The 22,557-nt window shown below is 36.9% G+C and overlaps 2 protein-coding genes across 2 annotated transcripts in view; one reads left to right on the top strand and one right to left on the bottom strand.

The window, feature by feature from the left end:
* Positions 1-5,575: 5,575 nt before the first annotated feature.
* On the bottom strand, positions 5,576-6,260 carry LOC121381815. Its single transcript, XM_041511172.1, has 2 exons — positions 6,127-6,260; positions 5,576-6,047 (listed from the first exon to the last, which is right to left on the bottom strand). The coding sequence occupies exons 1-2, from the start codon at positions 6,258-6,260 to the stop codon at positions 5,576-5,578; spliced, it is 606 nt and encodes a 201-aa protein (XP_041367106.1).
* Positions 6,261-7,486: 1,226 nt separating this feature from the next.
* The window catches only part of LOC121381164, a 96,930-nt gene continuing 81,859 nt past the window's right edge, over positions 7,487-22,557 (top strand). Inside the window, exon 1 of the mRNA XM_041510338.1 lies at positions 7,487-7,728. Coding sequence (XP_041366272.1) covers positions 7,610-7,728 — 119 coding nt within the window. The 5' untranslated portion in view covers positions 7,487-7,609. The remainder of the gene's footprint in view (positions 7,729-22,557) is intronic.

Below are 22,557 nucleotides of genomic sequence, written 5' to 3'. Positions count from 1 at the left end.
TGGCAGCAGATTACAGAACGTACATTGATTGGTATCTATATAGTGAATAGTATGTAAAAAATGGTTAGTTGAGAGTATTCGATGCAATATTCTGTACTAAACCACCGCAAAGTTGTAACTCTGGAACATTTAAAGGCTATGCAAAAATATATTTTCCATTCCCTTAATGAATTGTTAAACCATTTTTCCTGATATTTTAATTGTGATTTTGGAATTTTTGATGTATTGCATAGCAGTTTATATTGTTCCTTGCAACCTCGTTTCTCTTTTAAAATCTGCTTTAACTTTTGACGATAAACTGGTTTATAATTAGGGAAAATAAAACATTTTACTGCTTTAATTAAAGACGTATAATCTTTAAAAAAAATCGTTATACTTTATGTAGAAAATAGGTTTTTTTATCTTTTAATATTTTAATGTTCTACCAAATATTGATACCAACTTTATTACAGTTGATAAAAAATCATTTAGCTCAGTGTTAGAGGGTTCGCCTAAAGCGATCGCCCACGACGCACTCGTTTTTCCGCCCCAAACAATACAGCACCAAAGGCCACGATATGTTATGAATGTCGAGTAATAATAAAATATAAACAATTGATACCCACAAATGGACACGGTAGGTTATGAAGGTCGAGTGATAGTAACATATTGATATCCACAAACGGACACGGTAGGTTACGAAGGTCGAGTGATAGTAACATATTGATACCCACAAACGGACACGGTAGGTTATGAAGGTCGAGTGATAGTAACATATTGATACCCATAAACGGACACGGTAGGTTACGAAGGTCGAGTGATAGTAACATATTGATACCCACAAATGGACACGGTAGGTTACGAAGGTCGAGTGATAGTAACATATTGATATCCACAAACGGACACGGTAGGTTACGAAGGTCGAGTGATAGTAACATACTGATACCCACAAACGGACACGGTAGGTTACGAAGGTCGAGTGATAGTAACATACTGATACCCACAAACGGACACGGTTGGTTACGAAGGTCGAGTGACAGTAAAATATTGATACCCACAAACGGACACGGTAGGTTGCGAAGGTCGAGTGACAGTAACATATTGGTACCCACAAACGGACACGGTAGGTTGCGAAGGTCGAGTAATAGTAACATATTGGTACCCAGAAACGGACACGGTAGGTTGCGAAGGTCGAATGACAGTAACATATTGGTACCCACAAACGGAAACGGTAGGTTGCGAAGGTCGAGTGACAGTAACATATTGGTACCCACAAACGGACAGGTAGGTTATTTTTATCAAACTCTTTGGTACAATATGCTCTCCTGGATGTCAATCACATAAAATATTCATCTTTGCTGAATCGAGTACATGCGCCGAAAGTTTCTTTTGTAGTTTTCTGTTTTTAGGGGATTTTTTTTATTAAATTTCTCTAAAGTTCTAAACCGAGCGACAGTTATCATACTGTTGACAACCATTCGAAAAAGAACATTATTAATATTCAATCCCATCTTTTAGATTGGAAATTAAATACATGGCTTCATCACTAAGGTGTGTTGACCAAGCGGAGTTGAAAGAAGACGCTGTTATTGGGTTTGAAAGATGATCGGAGTATACCCACCGCTCGGGGAGGATGAGTGGCGGTATCTCGGCGGTGTCTTGACGGCGTGGTATCGCGTGACACATTATCTAAAGGTCAAACTCGCTGTCTCATATCGCCTGGTACATGAGACGCTTTCCGCGTAACCAATACGGGGAGTACTCATTTAGCACGAGTTTTTCCCGTTCCGACCTGCCTGAGGGAAAGTGAATAACACAGATATATTGCTGCTAATCGGGAAATGTGTATCACGTTTCCTCTTGGACTAAGTGTCAGAGTTATTAAACGTTCGACATCCAGTTCTATTAAGCGATGATTAGTTATAACCCATGTGATCTAGTGAACTTGGATCGAACCTCTGTAATCAATACACGGGTCATATTTTCTGGGATGACTTTTATATTTGGAATAAACTTTTACCGACTCATTAAAGAAAGATAAACAATAGAAAACCTATAAGAGTCGAACGACACTCGTGCTTCATTCCCAGTCGTCCATCACAGTAAGGTATTTTGCTCCTTTGTTTAACGACACCACTAGAGCACATTGATTAGTTTCAAAATCGGCCACTGGATGTCAAACAGTTGGTAATTCTGACAGGACAACAAATATAACGGCCTTTAAAATACCAATTGTGTGGAACCGATAGGAACGGGAGAAAGAAACAATCAGAGAATGAGTAAACTGGTGGTGGGGGGGATTCGATCCTTCTACCCAAACACCTCAGGCGAAGCTCTAGCATATTCATTAACACATACATGTGTACAATACTGATTCCAAACGATGTTGTAATAGAGATGTGAGCAGCCTTGGCTCACAGACAGGTGTTTGTGTACAGATGAGAGGTGATTTTGACCACAACTCAGTTTTAACGTCGTCTGTAGAAGGATCGCCATTTACACGACACTGGATTTTGACCACACCTCAGTTTTAACGTCGTCTGTAGGAGGACTGCCATTTACACGACACTGGATTTTGACCACACCTCAGTTTTAACGTCGTCTGTAGGAGGACTGCCATTTACACGACACTGGATTTTGACCACAACTCAGTTTTAACGTCGTCTGTAGGAGGATCGCCATTTACACGACACTGGATTTTGACCACAATTCAGTTTTAACGTCGTCTGTAGGAGGACCGCCATTTACACGAGACTGGAATTTGACCACAACTCGGTTTTAACGTCGTCTGTAGGAGGACTGCCATTTACACGAGACTGGATTTTCACCACAACTCATTTTAACATCGTCTGTAGGAGGACTGCCATTTACACAAGACTGGATTTTGACCACAACTCCGTTTTAACGTCGTCTGTAGGAGGACTGCCGCTTTACAGCGCGGGCCAGTACACGTGCCAAAAGGTTTCTACGCGGATGTGTAGAACATTATTTCAAGACAGGAACTGTCAATACTGTACAGAAATATTGCTTAAATTTTATATTAATATAAACACTGTTCCGTTATAAATCGCCTTTACTTCGCCCCGAGATCATACGTATAGAATAGGTAAATCACGAACACTTGATGAACACCCAAAACAGATACGAACATCCATCGGAGAAACTGGAACCAGACATAGCCAAGCTTAAGCTGAATTCTTCTGGTTATTTGTACACCCCGGATAGAAACCAAATCGGCTATTTCATTTCTGCAGTATAGTTATGTGTAAACTACGGCTATATGATTTCTGCCGTATGGTTATTTATAAATAACAGCTATTTGATTTCTGCCGTATAGTTATGTGTAAACTACGGCCATTTGATTTCTGCCGTATGGTTATGTGTAAACTACGGCTATTTGATTTCTGCCGTATGGTTATGTGTAAACTACGACTATTTGAATTCTGCCGTTTGATTTTTAAAGACTGGGTCTAAACGATGAAAGAAAACACGCTGCGCAGTTACATATGCTACTCCTAGCGAACAGCAATTCGTGATTAGTTGTATGCACCTTCCCATGGACAGGACATAACATACCACGGCCTTTTAAAAAACAGCCGTGGTGCACTGATTGTGATGGGGAAAGCACGATGGTTTCACCAAAGAGATCGATTGTGCAGCCTCGTGATAGCTGTGGTCCAAATATTTTGTGAGGAAATAGAATATTAATAAAGGATTGGAAGCGCTGTCTCGGTGGGTATACCTTAAATAGCATGCCGCATTATCGGCTTATTGTAATCAAAGCTTACATTAAACAGAACAGCATAAGCTGTGCACTAAAGTAACGATCTGACAGTACAACTCCACCAAATACAATTGGTAACTCTAAACGATATCTTGGTTTCTTAGAAACATGGCTTATTATCTCAAATGAAAGGCTACGTTTCAAGGATGGGTTTTTTTGGGGTTTTTTTGTTTGTTTGAAAACTGAATGTTTCTTTTTTTGTCGGTGTCGTTATGAAACGGAACAAGTTTAAGTTGATATTCACATTGTGCAACAAAGCTGATTAATGTTAGTTTGAAATGCACCACTTCGTACTCCAGTTCTATTTGAAAGGCTGTTCCTCAAATTAGGGAGGCAGTGGATTTGAAAAGTCCTGCCTATTCTATATTAACTAGGGGACTGGCGTGGGGGACACCAAAGAGGAATCGGGGCGCATTAATGTAGGTTCTTCTTCAGTTACACAGAAAGGCTTCCAAACACCCACCACCACCCCCACCCCACCCACCCACCCAACCCAATGTTTTGTGCTGGGGTGTCGTTAAACATTCACTCAACACCGATAGGCGATGTGTATTCTGTGTGCTGGGGTGTCGTTAAACATTCACTCAACACCGATAGGCGATGTGTATTCCTTGTGCTGGGGTGTCGTTACACATTTACTCAACACCGATAGGCGATGTGTATTGTTTGTGCTGGGGTGTCGTTAAACATTCACTCAACACCGATAGGCGATGTGTATTCCTTGTACTGGGGTGTCGTTAAACATTCACTCAACATCGATAGGCGATGTGTATTCCTTGTGCTGGGGTGTCGTTAAACATTCACTCAACATCGATAGGCGATGTGTATTCCTTGTGCTGGGGTGTCGTTAAACATTCACTCAACACCGATACGCGATGTGTATTCTTTGTGCTGGGGTGTCGTTAAACATTCATTCAACACCGATAGGCGATGTGTATTCCTTGTGCTGGGGTGTCGTTAAACATTCACTCATTCACCAAAAGACACAAGATCTTGCATTCAGACAGTCGACCAATGAGAAAAGTTGCATTTAGGTATCATAATAAACACCAGTTTTTTTCTTCAGTTTGATCTAATCTAATTCGAACGGTTACCTCCCGAACTTCAAGATCGACATTCCTTGGACGATCAACTGGAGATAGAGGTTGGTGTGACTGGAATCCAGACACTAACATTTATACACCATTTCTCCAATGATTTCACTCCACTTTCATAATTTTATGAATCTGTTTCCTTAAACAAGCCTCCTGTAATCTAAATTTTACTTTTAAATTCTAGTTAGTTAGTAAGAGAACCATGCGATGTCCGACTGGGGGACCCCGTCAGACTCCAGCGATAACTGTTCATAACCGTCTTTGTTCGTTTGAGCTGAACTATTTGACAAACTATCGTTCTTACTTTTAATGCAGTCAACGGTTCCAAGCGGAGGTGAAATGTTAGGTACACAGAAGGATACAAAGAAAGAAATAGAGAAACAAAGCAATGTTGTTTAACGACGCACTCAACTACACCCAAAAGACGTCACGTCTCTCATTTGGAAGCTTCTGACAGTTCCAATGCAGAGAATGATCATTTGTCCTATCCTCGACTTATGGTGCACCGACCAGTGCATGCCCCAATGCAGAGAATGATCATTTGTCCTATCCTCGACTTATGGTGCACCGAACCCGTGTATGCCCCAATGCAGAGAATGATCATTTGTCCTATCCTCGACTTATGGTGCACCGAACATGTGCATGCCCCAAATGCAGAGAATAATCATCTGGCCTATCCTCGACTTATGGTGCACCAACCAGTGCATCAGGAAGATCTTCATATCACGGAGTTACAATCCCGACACATGATCATCGGCAACATCGTCTGAGTCGCAATCAGATTATATGACGTCATCCCAATTAGATCATATGACGTGATCACAATCAGATCATATGACGTGGTTGCAATCAGATCATATGACGTATTCGCAATCAGATCATATGACGTATTCGCAATCAGATCAGAGGACGTGATCGCAATCAGATCACATGCTGTAGTCGCAATGAGATCATATGACGTATTCGCAATGAGATCACATGACGTGGTCGCAATCAGATTATATGACGTATTCGCAATCAGATCACATGACATGGTCGCAATCAGATCATATGACGTATTCGCAATCAGATCACATGGCCTGGTCGCAATCAGATCACACGACATGGTCGCAATCAGATCACATGACGTATTCGCAATCAGATCACACGATGTGGTCGCAATCAGATCAGAGGACGTGGTCACAATTAGGCTACATGACGTATTCGCAATCAGATTATATTACGTGGTCGCTATCAGATCATATTGGGTCACATGGCGTATTCGCCAACAGATCACATGATGTAGTTGTAATCAGATCAAATAGCGTGGTCGCAATCAGATCATATGACGTGGTCGCAATCAGATCACATGACGTGGTCTCAGTCAGGTCAGAGGACGTGGTCACAATCAGGTCAGAGGACATGGTCGCAGTCAGATTATATGACGTAGTCGTAAGCAACCACCACATAATGCATCTGTATCGGAAGTGAATGCCGTAGGAGACCAAGATATGTCAGAATCCACCAAAGATTGATCGATGTCGACATCATCAGAGCACCTCCAGCATAACAGGCGGCCGCGTGTTCCTTAGTTTAGAACTTCTCATTACTTCGGCTATAGTTGATATTGTTCATCTAGAAACTAACCGTGAAGCCAGGAACGGAGTTGGGCAATGACGTAATGTAATTGTTGACTTAACTGAACTAGGCATTTTGATTGGACGTTGTCTGTATGCAGGTTTGTATAACTTCAACCACGAGGGAAACCGAATTTCACCGACACCGTATCTATAAATAGATTCACAGTCTGAAACTTGATGATCAAGCAGCTGAACCTGAAAAACAAGCAGCTGAACCTGAAAAACAAGCAGCTGATCAATTGATTTCAAATGTCCATATTCCTGGTACAAATGTGTGTCGATGAACAGCTTGTGTCACTAAGATGTAGATAGAGCTTTCAACAGCACCTGACATCTAATCCTGCAAGGTATGACATCAAACTCTGGTGATGGATCAGCACAGATCCAGTTGCAATGATTTGTATTGCCAGTATTAGGCAAATATTATTATTTTAATTAAATAAGATTTTATTTTCTCACAGATGTGTATTCATACTGAAGTTACATTGGCTGCACTTTATTGAAACATGATATCTGCGATCATCTGCGACGCTCTGCTGCTTGTTAAAACATTATTAGTATGTAGCATACGCCAGAACATCGCTGATGATCGCAATTCATTACGGACCAGTCGCAAATATGGTTCCGCGTTACCCTGCTTTACAAGTTTTCAATTCCGGAGCTTTGGGTGAAAGAGGAAATAATCTATGGTGTCCACTAGAGGGAATCGATCGTACAATCCCGCCCATCATCACACCTCAGGAATACGTTAGACGTTCAAACAACAGAAAATTAAAAACGTTTTTAAAGCCGTAGTTCGGTGACTTCCCTTCGATATCTCCAAACATCGCAAATCAGATACTTGGCGCGAAATGCTCGACTAATGACCAAAGTTCATCATATGCTGACGGAACCCGCCACCTCCTGTCTGCCGCCAGTGTGCGCGTGTCGGTAAACACCGTGTAAACAAACCCACGTGCGCAGTGCAGTTCCGTTCAGACGTCGCCAATGAATGGGCACGCTGGGTCGATATCTTCTCACAGACTCGATATCTCCGTGTATATATCATCCTGGGCGGACCACCAGTCACTAGTGGGAGATTCCGTCCACACGTTCGTAGTTGGTTTCAGGCGCGGAAACCAGGCCCCGGGAACATGACCAATCTCAACGTCATCATTTGCATCTTCTCTTTCTTCTCGTGCGTGTTTCTTCTCTGCACGTGTTACCCTTTAGACGCAGACGAAAATGGAAACTTTTTTCCGCGAGATTTCAGGTACGCTGTCATGTTGTGGGGTTGTTTATTGTCTTTCTTTTCCACTTTATTTACCTTGTATTTATTTGATTGTCTTTTACAACATTTACTGCCTTTAAACGTGAACTATATATTATCGTCCGTTGACCTGTTTCGGTGAGGGACCTGTTTCTGTGGGTGCGTCGTTTGTGCTCAACAGTACGTACATTTGAAAATTTCTGACGTCGTTGACTTTTGCATGGGGAAAGTAAAGAAATGTCTGTCACATTCACAGAAATTTTCGTAAAAATAAGGTTAAAACGAGCAAAGAAAGCAAGATTGAACTTAACCCACTTATAAAAACGGCACATTTCTTAATACTTTTTTTCTATGATTTTCAAAGACTGTCATTTGAAAGAAAACTTGATTTTAAAAACTATTTTTGTTTGTTCTCAACTGTAGTGCTATCTAGTTATTGAAGTCACATGATTGTCACGGCGTCTACTGGCAAAACTCTAGATAATTGGTCCTCATATGTTTTAACATAAATTCTTTCTGGATATATGTTTATATATTTATCAAAACTCAAAATACATCATATTTTTTTAACCAAACAATTTTACCATTATAACCATTCATTTGCTCAACTTATAACACAATTGCAAGACGTCACAATTGTTATATTTCTTTTTCTAAAATGTCGGTTCTTGAGGACTCCATTTTCTAATTTGCTTTAAAATATTTAAAATATGTTTTATAAATTATTATAAGTGTGTTTTGTTGAATACATTACATGTTTTGATAAAACACTGAAAGGTTTTGTGTTGGAAAATTATGGCTGTAAACTATACCACTAATTGTTTCACTCACCGAAACTGGTTACGTAGTTAACAATATTTACTGCTGATGCATGCTGCAGTTTGTGACGCACGTGCGGTAAACTTAGCTACTTAGCGGTCAGTTTAGTGTTCATTAGAAGTGTAGAAATACTAATAAAAAGTAGCTATTTGAATAACAACTGTCTGTTTATAAATATTGATATGCTTTAGAACCGAATGCTTATACTCACCGAAACTGGTATCTCTGTAATATATTCCAATGACATTCAAACGACAAACATCTGTTAGAAAGACGGAAGGTTTTTCTTTGTCTAAAATAAATAATATATTGAGTTTTTCAGACATTAATATAGTTATCATGGTGCTTATCACCTTTTAATGTCGTTAGGTGAATGGTATTATTTTTATTTTTCATTTTGTTCTCTATCAGTCTTTACGATTCGACGAAGGGGAATAATTTAGTTTCAGATTGGCAAATTCCGGGGGGGGGGGGGGAGGTTACTTTCTGATTAGTGCCATTTAATTATGTTATAATGATATTGTGAAACTCTCCCTCACTGATTAATGGATACGCCAGAAGTTTTACAAATGTAATATAACGTGTATATATGATGTCATAGTACTGGAGGTGGGGGCTTGTACACCGGAGATGTTCTACCGGCATGTGATTCACTCGTTGTATTATTGGTGAAGAATATACCCACCAGGATGTACTTTAAAACACTGACTTTGCCTGGAGCACACATTATCATTTCCACCAGCGTGCGTCATTTCATTTCAACTTATGTTCATGCTTATATCCAATGCAGGTTCAAGCACGCCGTCGTTGGCACACATATCAGCTGTCTGGGCTGTATGTCCAGGATAGTGGGTTAGTTGTGAGTTGTTAGTTACTTAGTGAGAGAGAAGAGGTTGTAGTGGTTTCACACCTACCCATTGAGTCGTTAAAACTTGCTCTGGGTGGAAGCTGATACCGGGTTGCGAACCCTGTACCTACCAGCCTCATGTCCGATGGCTTAACCACGACAGCACCAAGGTTGTTTCCCAGCATGCTCCCCGGACAACCCATTTATAAGCATGTTGACGATAAATTCCTCAATCTTCAGTCACTAACCAAAAATATAGCTTTTCAAGAGGAAACTGCTTTTACCCTAGTTATGTTCAGCTATGGAATGTTGAACTCTGTTCCTATAACGTAAACTTAGAATGTTAACATATAATAAATAACTTTAATAATGACGATATATGTAAAATTATACAATGTATTATTTGAATAAGAACTAGATTGTTTTGGAGTATCTCAGGTGACAAGGCTAGTAATACGTCTGTACCTAGTCTGCTGTGTGGGGCGGGACGTAACCCAGGCGACAAGGCTAGTAATACGTCGGTACCTAGTCTGCTGTGTGGGGCGGGACGTATCCCAGGCGACAAGGCTAGTAATACGTCTGTACCTAGTCTGCTGTGTGGGGCGGGACGTAACCCAGGCGACAAGGCTAGTAATACGTCTGTACCTAGTCTGCTGTGTGGGGCGGGACGTAACCCAGGCGACAAGGCTAGTAATACGTCTGTACCTAGTCTGCTGTGTGGGGCGGGATGTAACCCAGGTGACAAGGCTAGTAATACGTCGGTACCTAGTCTGCTGTGTGGGGCGGGACGTATCCCAGGCGACAAGGCTAGTAATACGTCTGTACCTAGTCTGCTGTGTGGGGCGGGACGTACCCCAGGCGACAAGGCTAGTAATACGTCTGTACCTAGTCTGCTGTGTGGGGCGGGACGTATCCCAGGCGACAAGGCTAGTAATACGTCGGTACCTAGTCTGCTGTGTGGGGCGGGACGTATCCCAGGTGACAAGGCTAGTAATACGTCTGTACCTAGTCTGCTGTGTGGGGCGGGACGTATCCCAGGCGACAAGGCTAGTAATACGTCTGTACCTAGTCTGCTGTGTGGGGCGGGACGTAACCCAGGCGACAAGGCTAGTAATACGTCTGTACCTAGTCTGCTGTGTGGGACGGGACGTAACCCAGGCGACAAGGCTAGTAATACGTCTGTACCTAGTCTGCTGTGTGGGACGGGACGTATCCCAGGCGACAAGGCTAGTAATACGTCTGTACCTAGTCTGCTGTGTGGGACGGGACGTATCCCAGGCGACAAGGCTAGTAATACGTATGTACCTAGTCTGCTGTGTGGGGCGGGACGTAACCCAGCGGTAAAGTGCTCGCATGATGCGCGGTTCATTCCCATTGATGGGCCCATTGGGTTATTTCTCGTTTCAGCCAGTGCACCACGACTGGTATATCGTAATATGTGCTATCCTGTGCTACTAAAGGAAAAATGTAGCGGATTTCCTCACTAAGACTATATGTCAAAATCAGTGAGCTAGATACAATAAACTTCTTTTGTACTTTATAAAACAGTAAAATGCGTTTCTTTAAAAGGTGAGAACATAAGATTTACAAAGATATGTTATAACATGGTGTTAAATGATGTGGTTTTGTTTCCCAATAATTGAGGTTTATTTACAAAGATATGTTATAACATGGTGTTAAATGATGTGGTTTTGTTCCCCAATAACTGAGGTTTACTTGCTAGAAATGTATTAAATAATATTGATTTTTCAATAGTCTGGCAAAAGGAAATTAAAGGCGTTCTTATCATTATTAAGGCAACGATTACAAGATATGTTTATTCACGGTTGATGCTGACGACCAGACCTCTCTTCAAGGGCATCACTAGGCTGACATCTATCAAATATTTTCGGTTATAAATCACACTTAGACAGTATTTATGTGGGAAAATATATAACTGCTTTAACAAGACTGTGCATCGCTGCTCACAGATTATTAATTGACTCGGGAAGATGGGTTAATCTAACCCATTTGCACTGAATACTCGTAAATGTACTACATGTATTGTAATTGAAGATTAATTCAATGTTCACTGAACACTCGTAAATGTACTACATGTATTGTAATTGAAGATCAGTTCAATGTTCACTGAACACTCGTAAATGTACTACATGTATTGTAATTGAAGATCAATTCAATGTTCACTGAACACTCGTAAATGTACTAAATGTAATGTAATTGAAGATCAATTCAATGTTCACTGAACACTCGTAAATGTATTACATGTATTGTCATTGAAGATCAATTCAATGTTCACTGAACACTCGTAAATGTACTAAATGTATTGTAATTGAAGATCAATTCAATGTTCACTGAACACTCGTAAATGTACTACATGTATTGTAATTGAAGATCAATTCAATGTTCACTGAACACTCGTAAATGTGCTACATGTAATGTCTGTGGGATGGTGCATAAAAAAGATCCCTTGATGCTAATCGAACAGAGTAGCCCATGAAGTGGCGACAGTGGGTTTCCTCTCTCAATATCTGTGTGGTCCTTAACCATATGTCTGATGCTATATAACCGTAAATAAAATGTGTTGAGTTTGGCGTTAAATAAAACATCTCCTTCACTGACGAAATCATTTCGCTGTCATTTGTATGGGCATTTAATTCAAAGTGTCTGTGTTTATTATAAGTATGTCAGTTATAAAATAGCATTTGGTCAGGTTATATTTCGAGGTGTCCCTAATTTTAAATGAGCATTGGATACTATATTTACACATTTTATTTTTGCCAAAAAATATACATTTTGTAGGCATACATATTTATATATAAAATTTATATATAAAATAATATAATGTGCACATTGCGGAGAATGGTATGTAGCATCGGGTTACAATCGATAAAATTCTATAATATACAATATAATAACATATGTCATGTATCAATGTTGTCTGTTCTATGCGTGGTAGCAAATACTTACACTATTTAATTACTGAACTGAACTGAACTTTATTTACACTCTGGCCGTATTTCAACGGCATATGAGGTACATTGTAAAAATATAATTAAATAAATAAATGACAAGATGGCACATTCGTCATAATAATGTACATCAGATAAAACAAGTGTATATCTATGGATGCATACTTTCATTTGAAGACATACATTGCATATACAAATAAAATGAAATTGTAAAAGCACATTTCAGCCATGGGACTTAAGAATATGCATAATTAGTTTACAGAAAACTGCTAACTATCTGAGAACACCAGTTCTTTTACTGTCAAATAGCATTCTAAATTTATAAACATTTGGTCTAGGCAGATGTCTTGTTCTTTCATCTTTAAAAAACAGGACAACACATTATATAATGAAATTCATCACCAATTTCGTTATTTGTACACAGAAAACATGTTCTATTTGTTAAAGTTATTTTTTCCATCTGCCTTTTTCAATGAGAAGATAATGATTTGAGAGTCGAAAATGTAATAGTGGTAACCAATATTTTTTCTCTAAACTGGTTAAATATGTCTCTAACACAAGATTTGATTTAAACAGTCTGTAACAAGATGCTTTAGATGAGTTAACAATTTCATTGTTCCATGTTTGTAACAACTGATCCTGTAATCTTAAAACAATTCTTTGTTTTAATAGATTTACATCTGATAGCTGGTTACACTGTGCAGTCCATACATTACTATATCCAACGTCATCCAAAACAGATTTGATAAACTTTAACCATTTATAATCACATATTCCATTTTTATAATCATTTAGCAATAATTCATATATCAAGAATGATAACTTTGTGTGTTTTCCAGTTATTAGTTTAAACCAAAAAGTGATCATTCTTAATTTGACATCAAGAGAGACTGGGTAACGCCCCAGTTCTCCATATAACATATTCACAGGCGTTGACTTCTTAACTGACAACAGAAACTTCATGAATTTATTTTGTAACGTTTCTAAATAAGACAAGTTTTCAAAACCCAAAATCTCGCAACCATATAACAAAATAGGTTGTACCATCCACTCAAACAATTTCAAAAGGACTTGTACAGAAAGGTCATACTGCCTTCCTTGTTTTAAGATAAAATACATAGCTTTCTCGGCTTGTGAAAACAAAGCTTTTCTAGTATTAGTAAAATTGTTAGACTTATGAAAAATTATTCCAAGGTACTTGTAGATCTCTATATTCTCTAAAATTATGTTTCCTAAATTAAATAGTTTTTTATAGTCCTTCTTGCTACCACCAAAAATTAAAACCTTATCTTCGTGCAATTGACAGTTAATTTCCATGTACTACAATACACATGAAAGACATCTAATAAATGTTGCATATGATCATAATTGTCTGCGAGCAGTACCATGTCATCGGCATATAATAAAACAAATAAAACAGTACACAAATGTAGCACATCGTCAGATATGGGTTTTTCAAGACGAAGTCCATTGCAGCCATGCGTTTTGAAAGTATCTTCAGTGTCATTAAGAAATAATGAAAACAGAAGAGGTTATACGTTTTCACCTTGTCTCACGCCTATACACATGGAAAATAATCTGTATAAACACCTTGAACAGTCACACATGATTTAATATGTTGATACATACTGTGGATAACATTAACACATTTACCTGTTATACCATTTGTCACTACTTTATCCCATTGTCCAACTCTCCACACACAATCAAAAGCTTTTTTAAAGTCGATAAAAGTAGAGTATAATTTTATCTTTCTAGTTTTTAGCAGTTCAATAAGGCCATATAATGTAAAAATGTGTCAACTGTAGAATAGTATTTTCTAAACCCAGCTTGAGCTTCAGATAATAGCTAATTTGTTTCTAGAAATAAAGTAATACGTTTATTTATAACAGCAGGAAACAACTTTCCAAGGCAACTAAGTAGGGTTATAGGTCTGTAATTTTCTGGGTTATCTCTATCTCCATTTTTATAGATAGGTCTAATAATACCAACTAACCAGGACTCTGGAAAAATACCCTTATCAAAAACGATATCAAAACGTTTAACATATATATCAATCATAATATTAATTGTTTCTTTAATATATTCATTTATTATTCCATCTATTCCAGGTGCTTTATTGTTTTTAAGATAAACAACTATGGTCAGTATTTCTTCTGTTGTTACCGGTGTATTTAACTATGGATCAGTTCCTTCATTATCATTATTCTATGGTCCATCGTGTTCCTCCGTGTCGTTATTTGTGCTGTTGATATCTTTATAATATTCAAAACGTTTATCTCAAGTTCAAGTTCAAGTTCTTTTATTGCTTTAAGTTGTTCAACTTATCAGCATTATAACAATGAACAAACATTAATATATACAATAGTGCGGAACAATGGTGGAGAGTGACTTACATATATACATATATACACACACATACCCACACACACACACACACACGCAGACACAAATACACACCCAAACACACAAACACACATATATAATAGAAAAAACAAAACAGAATAAAGATAAGTTATTTTACAGGTTATCCTCAGCGGCTAGGGTAATGATAAAATGAGAACATATTAGTTTATTTCCAGTAATAGTTGATCCCTAGTTCTATTTGCTTGTAATAAATATTTTCCTAGGTTGTTTTTATCTCTTTATTGTTTCCGGTTGATAAGAGTTGTATTAATTTCAAAGTACTGGGATGCTTCAAGTAGTATTTTTAAATGAATTTCTTTCTTAAAGTTTCGTATCTTGGACATTGAAGGATAAAATGAAATTCGTCCTCAATCTCATTACAGTTACATAAAGTACATATTCTTTGTGCCCTTTCGATATTTTTATACCTACCAGACTCAATATTTAATTTATGTGCACAAATTCTCATTTTTGTTATTTGTCTTAAATTGCGAGATTCTATTGGTTTTGTAAGGTAGGTTTGTAAAGTAAATCCATTTAATAATAAGTGCTGATATAGCAATCCCTTTGGCGATGTCCTTATTGTACTATAGGCATTTTGCTTAAAAACATCATATACTCGTTCTTTTATTATGACATAAAAACTAGAATTGATATTGGTCGAGTCCCACATATAACTTAGCCCAAGCGTATCTAGTTCTTGTTTAATGTTCGTTAACCAGGTATCTCCGTACTGATACATTACCTCATATATAGCTTTTAAGATACAGTTACTGGTACTACTAAGCTTTATCCAATATTTAAAAATTCTAAGTTTTCTGATAATTCCTAAAGGATATCGCCCTAATTCGTTATAAACAAAATAATTGCATGTTCTTTTATGCACACCCAATACTTTTTTACAAAATTGTATATGTACTTTCTCAATATCGTGAGCTGAGTGAAAACCCCAGACTTCAGATCCGTAACTAAGAACGCTATTGACATAAGTATCAAACACGGCTAACATTGTTTCAATATTAAAGAAATTCTTACTACAGATATTTGTTATCCAATATTGGGCTTTGAGTCCTTGTTCAGCAAGTCTTTTTTGTGTACTATTAAATTTGCCATTGAAACGAAGTAATAATCCAAGGTAATTAAATTCGTCTACAACTTCTAATTGGTGGCCATTATATGACCATTTCTCGTTCTTTCTTACTTTTCTTCCCCATTTCTAAAGACAACTATTTTTGTTTTATTTGTATTGACGGTAAGATCCCATTTTTGGGTGTAATTTGCAAGTGAATTTAACATTGATTGTAATCCGCCTGGAGTTTCGGAGAAAAGTACCATATCATCAGCGTACATTATTAAGAATATATTTAACGTTTGTATTTCAACATATGGACAACTGTCTGATAAAAATTGCATTTCACAATCATTAACGTACATGGAAAATAATATTGGTGATAGTACTTCTCCCTGTAATAGACCGTTTCTACATACGAAATAATCAGAAACTACGTCATTATATTTTACACAGCACTTAACATTATCATATAAAGATCTTATAAGAGATAACAATTTTCCTCCTATGCCCTGTTGAATTAATTTATACCACAAATTTTGTCTGTTTACAAAATCAAAAGCCTTTTTGTAGTCTACAAAACAGCAATATAATCGCTTCCTATTTTTCAGAGTTCTGTTTATTAAAGATTGTAATACAAAAATAGCGTCAATGGTCGACATCTGCTTTCTAAAACCAAACTGAGCATCGGTAATGACATTGTTTTTGTTCATCAAAATTTAGGAGCCTTTCATTTAATATAGAGGTAAATAATTTTTCCTAAGCAGCTCACTAACGTGATCCCTCTATAATTGTCCGGGTCGTTCTTATCACCTTTCTTAAAAACAGGAACGATAGATCCCACAGCCCAGTTTTGGGGGAAAATAACCCGAGTTAAAAATACCATTGAACAGTAGAAGCAGGCATGGCATTAAAACGTCTATACAATTAATAAAGTATTCATTTAAAACATTGTCATAACCGCATGCTTTATTTTTCTTCAGCTTGTGTATTGCAATAGTTATTTCTTTCTCTGTTATTTCGCTATCCAGCACATTGCAATTTAGGTCGTAGGTAGTTTTATCAAAATTAGATAAAAAATAATCCACCTCATTGTTAATAGTTGGTTCATACGAAGCAAGGTTACCAAAGTGCGTTAAAAAATCAGTATTACCTAAATCAGTTTTAACCTTTTGCTTACGTTTTTGAAAATGTTTGTAGAATGTTTTAGGGTTATGCTTTCGTAGATAATTAAGCATATTACCTTGTTGACATTTATATTTTCGTTTAAGTTTATATTGCAATGTCTTGTATAGTTTCTTCGCGCACGAACAAGTTCAATTCGATTAATAGAAGTTCTATTTGCATTAAACGTTTGTATAGCCTTCTTATAATCAAGATAGCATTTCTTGCACGTCTCGTTAAACCAGGGTTTGTCATCGGGTATAACGATGGCTTTCGCATTTTTTCTTTGAATTTGACTTGTACTCTGTTACAGAACAATAAGGTAAAATTATTTCATTAAGTTTTTGTACAAATGTGTCTACACATTCATTTACGTTTTTTCTGTCTTTTATCATTTATAGTACAAGTATTTAGTAACATATCAATGTTTTCAGCGATTTCGCCACTGATTATAAAATTGTTTTCATCATTCCATTTTATACTGGTGTGTGTTTGAATTTTGTTAATCTCGGTGATCGAATTTTTAACTAAATGAGCTATTTTAAAACTAACAGGAGAATGATCTGAGAAACAATTAAATATTCCGGATTGGAAATTTTTGATGTGTCTGAAAAAAGATTCACCAACAAGTAAATAATCTAGTGAGGGTGTTTCTCCGTCAGTCGAGTTTTTCCGCAGAAGTTTCCAGAACGATCGAGAATCATGTTTATGTAATTCTGTAAACTTTTTTCCTTTCTCCATTTATATAAATTCGAATATTTTAAAATAGTGTTTTTATAACATTTGCTTGCATTTATAAGTCTCTCTTTATTTTCTGGTGTTTTTCTTTTTCTATATGTTTTTCTTGCTTCAGTATATTTTCTTCTGAATGGTTTACACTGACTACCAAACAGGGCTTATGTTTTCCGCCATTATTTTCATTACTGCTGTGTTGAGTTGTGTAGCCAAACGTTTCCGTAGCAGTTTCAAGCAGTAGCTTGCTTATGTTATTCACAGTGTTGTTAAGAAGTTCTGTGGAGAATGTTTCACTGAGTGAGTCAAGTTCAGAAACAATGGCCGTTATTGTCTGTCTGTTCAGTGCATCGCTGTAATCGGTCGCTTGGCTTTTGTTCCATCGACGCGGTTTAGGCTCGTGCTATTTGTTGTTCCTGCAGTCTCGTTGAACGCTGGCTTCTGTGTTCATTTTCAGAGAAATAGTGAGCTATGTATATCGGAGAACAGTGGTTCGAAATTGTGTACTTCAAAATCGCTAGTAATTTCTAAAACACCAATAGAAGCAATTGCATAATCTATGACGCTTGTTCCTTTACACGTAATTCTACCTATGTCTCTGTCCTTCCCCATTCTACCATTTATAATATATAAATTATTATTTTTACAAAATTGTATAAGTTTGTATCCGTGGTTATTGGGTCTACCTGTATCTTCACTTACTCGTTTTAAAGATAGACCAGCTTGCAACAAACGATTAGGTTCATTTATAAAATGGACTAAATTGTCTGGCAAGACGGTGGTGTTTGCTATTTCCTGTTCAACAGTTATATAATCAAGAAGCACATTTGTCCTGGAATTAAAATCTCCAATAAGTAATACATCATTTTCATTAGGTATAATGTCGTTCATTTCATTTTGTATAGATTCCAAAAAATCATTACTAAAATACGGAGAACCTTCGGGGGGTATATAAACAATGCCTATAACAAAACCGGATAAAATAGCACCACGTTCGTCATCAAATACTCACGCAATTTATCACGCCCGTCATTGTAAGACTTGTCGTAATCCCCCGACCTGTCCAACCGGAGGGGACTATAGGTTTCGTATCCGTCCGTCTGTCCAGTCGTCCGTCCGTTCGTCCGTCTCACATATAGTTTTCTGGATGTTTTTGTTTTCACAATGCCTTGAGATACTGAGTTGACGTTTTGTGTATAGCTTTATCACGTACTGTCACAGACCAGGTTTGACGTTCATGGCGATGTATGGGCCTGGAATGTAGGATATACGAACAGTTGTTGGACCCGCTAGGGAACATATTGTTTTAGTAGTGTTTTTAGAATGCTTGTTGTCATTTAAATCTACCTGTTGTTTTCTCTGGCTAGTACATTATGTAATTTGATTTCAACTAGTTTCTATGTACTGGGTTGTCTAATACCTAAAACGTGAGGAGTGGTATTTTGTGTGTGCTTGGTAGTTAAAGACGTTTTCAATACGGGAAGTATACTCCCAATTGTATTTTAAGCGTGAGTCATTAAGTAATTATATATTTGGTGTATAGGTTCATTAAATGGCTACTTGTAACAGCTTGTAACAATCTGTCATCCATGGTGGTACAGAACAGAATAGAACAAGACAAGACTAGACTTTTATTCTCATAAACTACACCGAGTACAGTATGGAGAAAATATAAACAAAATAAGTTACACAGTGTTTTCTGTAGTGGTAATGGACATACTATTTAAGTAATATTAACCCGGAAGACTGACCCTCTCAATGACAATTTGCAAATATTTACATAGTTTACACAAAAATGACTTTTTAGTTGTAGAACTGGTAAAAGGTAATTGCACATGCTCTGCTGGTATCGTAATTAGGTATATACACATTTCGCTAAGTAGATAAAAACGTACATTTAAAAATATAGTTAAACTTATCACCAACATCAGTGTTGCACAAGTGACATATTCTATTTTCTCTCTCAATATTAAACCATCTACCGGTTTCAATAGGAAGTCTGACATTACCAGTTCTAAATTTACAAAGAATTCTAGCATTTTTTGTTGAGAGTTTCAACAAATAATTTTCTAATTTAAATTCATGCTTGAATATTTTATAGTTAATATTTTTGTAAGTACTGGTCACATAGTATTCGTTTAACTGCATGTTTTAACCACAAAACATCCACCTGTGTGCATGAATATATGTTACATAAACCACATTCATCTAATATACGTTTTATAAAGGATAACCAAGTACATGGTATAGCATTAACGTTATGGTTATATGATGCCAACAGAACAGAACTTTATTTCTCCCAGGCCGTTACACAACAGCATATGGGGAATATGCAATAACAATATTTGACAGTGACAAGATGGGTTTTACAGGAGATATATATATATTTGTATACTGTAGAAAACATATGTGTAATAAATTCACAATGTAATATGCAATGGTATTAACACAACTATGTATGATATGAAACAATCATCATACTGCACATGTACAAAAATATACGCAAAGACTCATACATATGTCATTTGTATTACATAAGGTGCATGTTCTGTATTCCACTGGGGTGTTGTTCCAGCGCCCTGTTTCAATAGGCATATAATGGTTGGAGGTTCTAAATTTTAGTAAAGTAGTTCAGAACGTTTGTGGTAATAGGATAAGCTATTTCTCTAAACTAAGATTTTCTTTAAATATAGCGTACGTTTTACCTCTTGATGATGTAGAGATAAACCAGCCTCGGTGGCGTCGTGGTTAAGCCATCGGATTACAGGCTGGTAGGTACAGGGTTCGCATCCCGGTACCGGCTCCAACCCAGAGCGAGTTCTTAAGGGCTCAGTGGGTAGGTGTAAGGCCACTACACCCTCTTGTTTTTCACTAACCACTAACCAACTAACAACTAACCCATTGTCCTGGACAGACATCCCAGATAGCTGAGGTGTGTGTCCAGGACAGCGTGCTTGAACCTTAATTGGATATAAGCACGAAAATATGTTGAAATGAAATGAATGTAGAGATATCACTATTTCATTGTTGTAGATATTGATCATTTTGTCTTAGCTTTTACATGCTCAAGAAGCAGCTTTATAGAAGAAAGGTTCTGTGTCAACCAAATATCGGTCATACCTAAGTTAATGAATATATCTTCCACATATTCCATACATTTATAGTTATATCCATTTAGAATCGAGTCGTGTGACATTAATTCGTGCAGCAGAAATGCTGATTTCGTTCGTTTACCTGATACAATTCGGGCCCAGAAACTTATAATTCTTTGGTGAATAACCAGTTTAAGAGATTTTCGTCCTAATTCTCCATATAGCATGAACAGTGGAGTACCTTTTTTCATGGGTAGGATATGCCTCAAGAATGTAATATGAAAATGTTCGACAATGTCAGTATTTTCATAACCCCATATTTCGCATCCATATAAAAGAATCGGAAGTACAATTGAGTCAAATAGTTTTAGTTTACATTCTACTGAAAAGTTTTTATCTTTAGTTTTTGATAGAACAAAGTACAGTGTTTTTATTGCCTCTTTTTTTTTGTAATTTTGGTGGGTTTATATTAAATTTGTTTAGTTTTGTAAAAGTTAAGCCTAAGTATTTATGTTCTTTTACGTTTTCAACTTCATGGTTTCCAAGTGTAAATACTTTCTTGTAATCGTTTCCATTACCATTAAAAATTATTATTTTAGTTTTATTTGTATTGACTTTTAGTTTCCATTTGTTACAATACTGGGAAAATATATTTAGTGATTGCTGTAAGTCAGAGGCATTAGTTGCGAGAAGCGCGGTATCGTCAGCATATAATAGGCATAGGAAGTGCAGGGTCAGATCACAAAAAGTTTCCATATCATCTGTTTCGAAAGATACTCCATTACAATTATGAAATTGTAAAATGTTTTCTAGAGCATTTAAATAGAGAGAGAATAGGACTGGCGACAAATGTTCTCCTTGACTGACTCCATTATTGTAAAGGAACACTTAATTAAAATAATATATTTCATTTTTTTTTTTTGTCTGTACAACGCTCCATCTTCAGTAATGACGTCATTGTCTGCGTGAAATAGATGTCAAACACATGTAAACTATGTCCAGTACACAGTTAGTCGCAAACGTAAACTTACGATGTGTTGTGAAATTGAATCGGAATAATAATAATAATCGGAAATGTAATGACATGGTATTTCATGTTTCTTTGAGAACTGTCATCATCAGTTATAACATCAGAAAGGACTTTCTTCTAAACTGTTTCGCGAAGCGATAGAGATTACGTATGTGCAAAAGTTTATTTCCGTTATTGTAAATTGGAGAGAAAAACGACAATAAAAACAGTAGCAAACCTGTCATTAGGTAATGAATTCTGGTACTTTATGTATTTTTTTCGTTATATTTTCAAAATGAGCGTGTGTTGTTTAGTTGTAAATTGCGTGACGTGTTTCAATTTCCCCTGACCAGTGACGTGGGGTTCCGCTATATGCGATGTGCAGACACGAAATGCTTTAGTTCGAACGTGAAAAACACTGCTAAACACCACGTAACACTATAACATGTGAGTGCTGTTCGGCAATATAATGAACTGCCTGATGTTTTGCATACAAAAAAAGTTTTACATTTACAAATCAATACAAATTAACAACAAACCCAAAACCCTAAATCCCCAACTTCAACATTACCCGTAAAAAAATCTCAATGCTACATAAGTTAACAGAAAGCCGCGATGACAAATAAGAATACATGAACTATAGAATTATATAGAATTAATATAGAATTAAAGGGACATACCCTAGTTTTTAAACACTAAGGCATATATTTTACTATTAGAGCAGT

The sequence above is a fragment of the Gigantopelta aegis genome, chromosome 9 (genome assembly GCF_016097555.1).
Source record: "Gigantopelta aegis isolate Gae_Host chromosome 9, Gae_host_genome, whole genome shotgun sequence".
Classification (NCBI taxonomy): domain Eukaryota; kingdom Metazoa; phylum Mollusca; class Gastropoda; order Neomphalida; family Peltospiridae; genus Gigantopelta; species Gigantopelta aegis.
Note: the sequence above shows the minus strand (reverse complement) of the source record. Positions and strands in the feature narration are given on the sequence as shown.

Excerpts from the sequence above, each read along its gene's own strand:
- LOC121381815 (XM_041511172.1), bottom strand. The coding sequence starts at position 6,260 with ATGTCCTCTGACCTGATTGTGACCACGTCCTCTGACCTGACTGAGACC. Across the intron at positions 6,048-6,126 it reads ACAACTACATCATGTGATCT|CCTAATTGTGACCACGTCCT; the intron begins GTTGGCGAATAC and ends TACGTCATGTAG.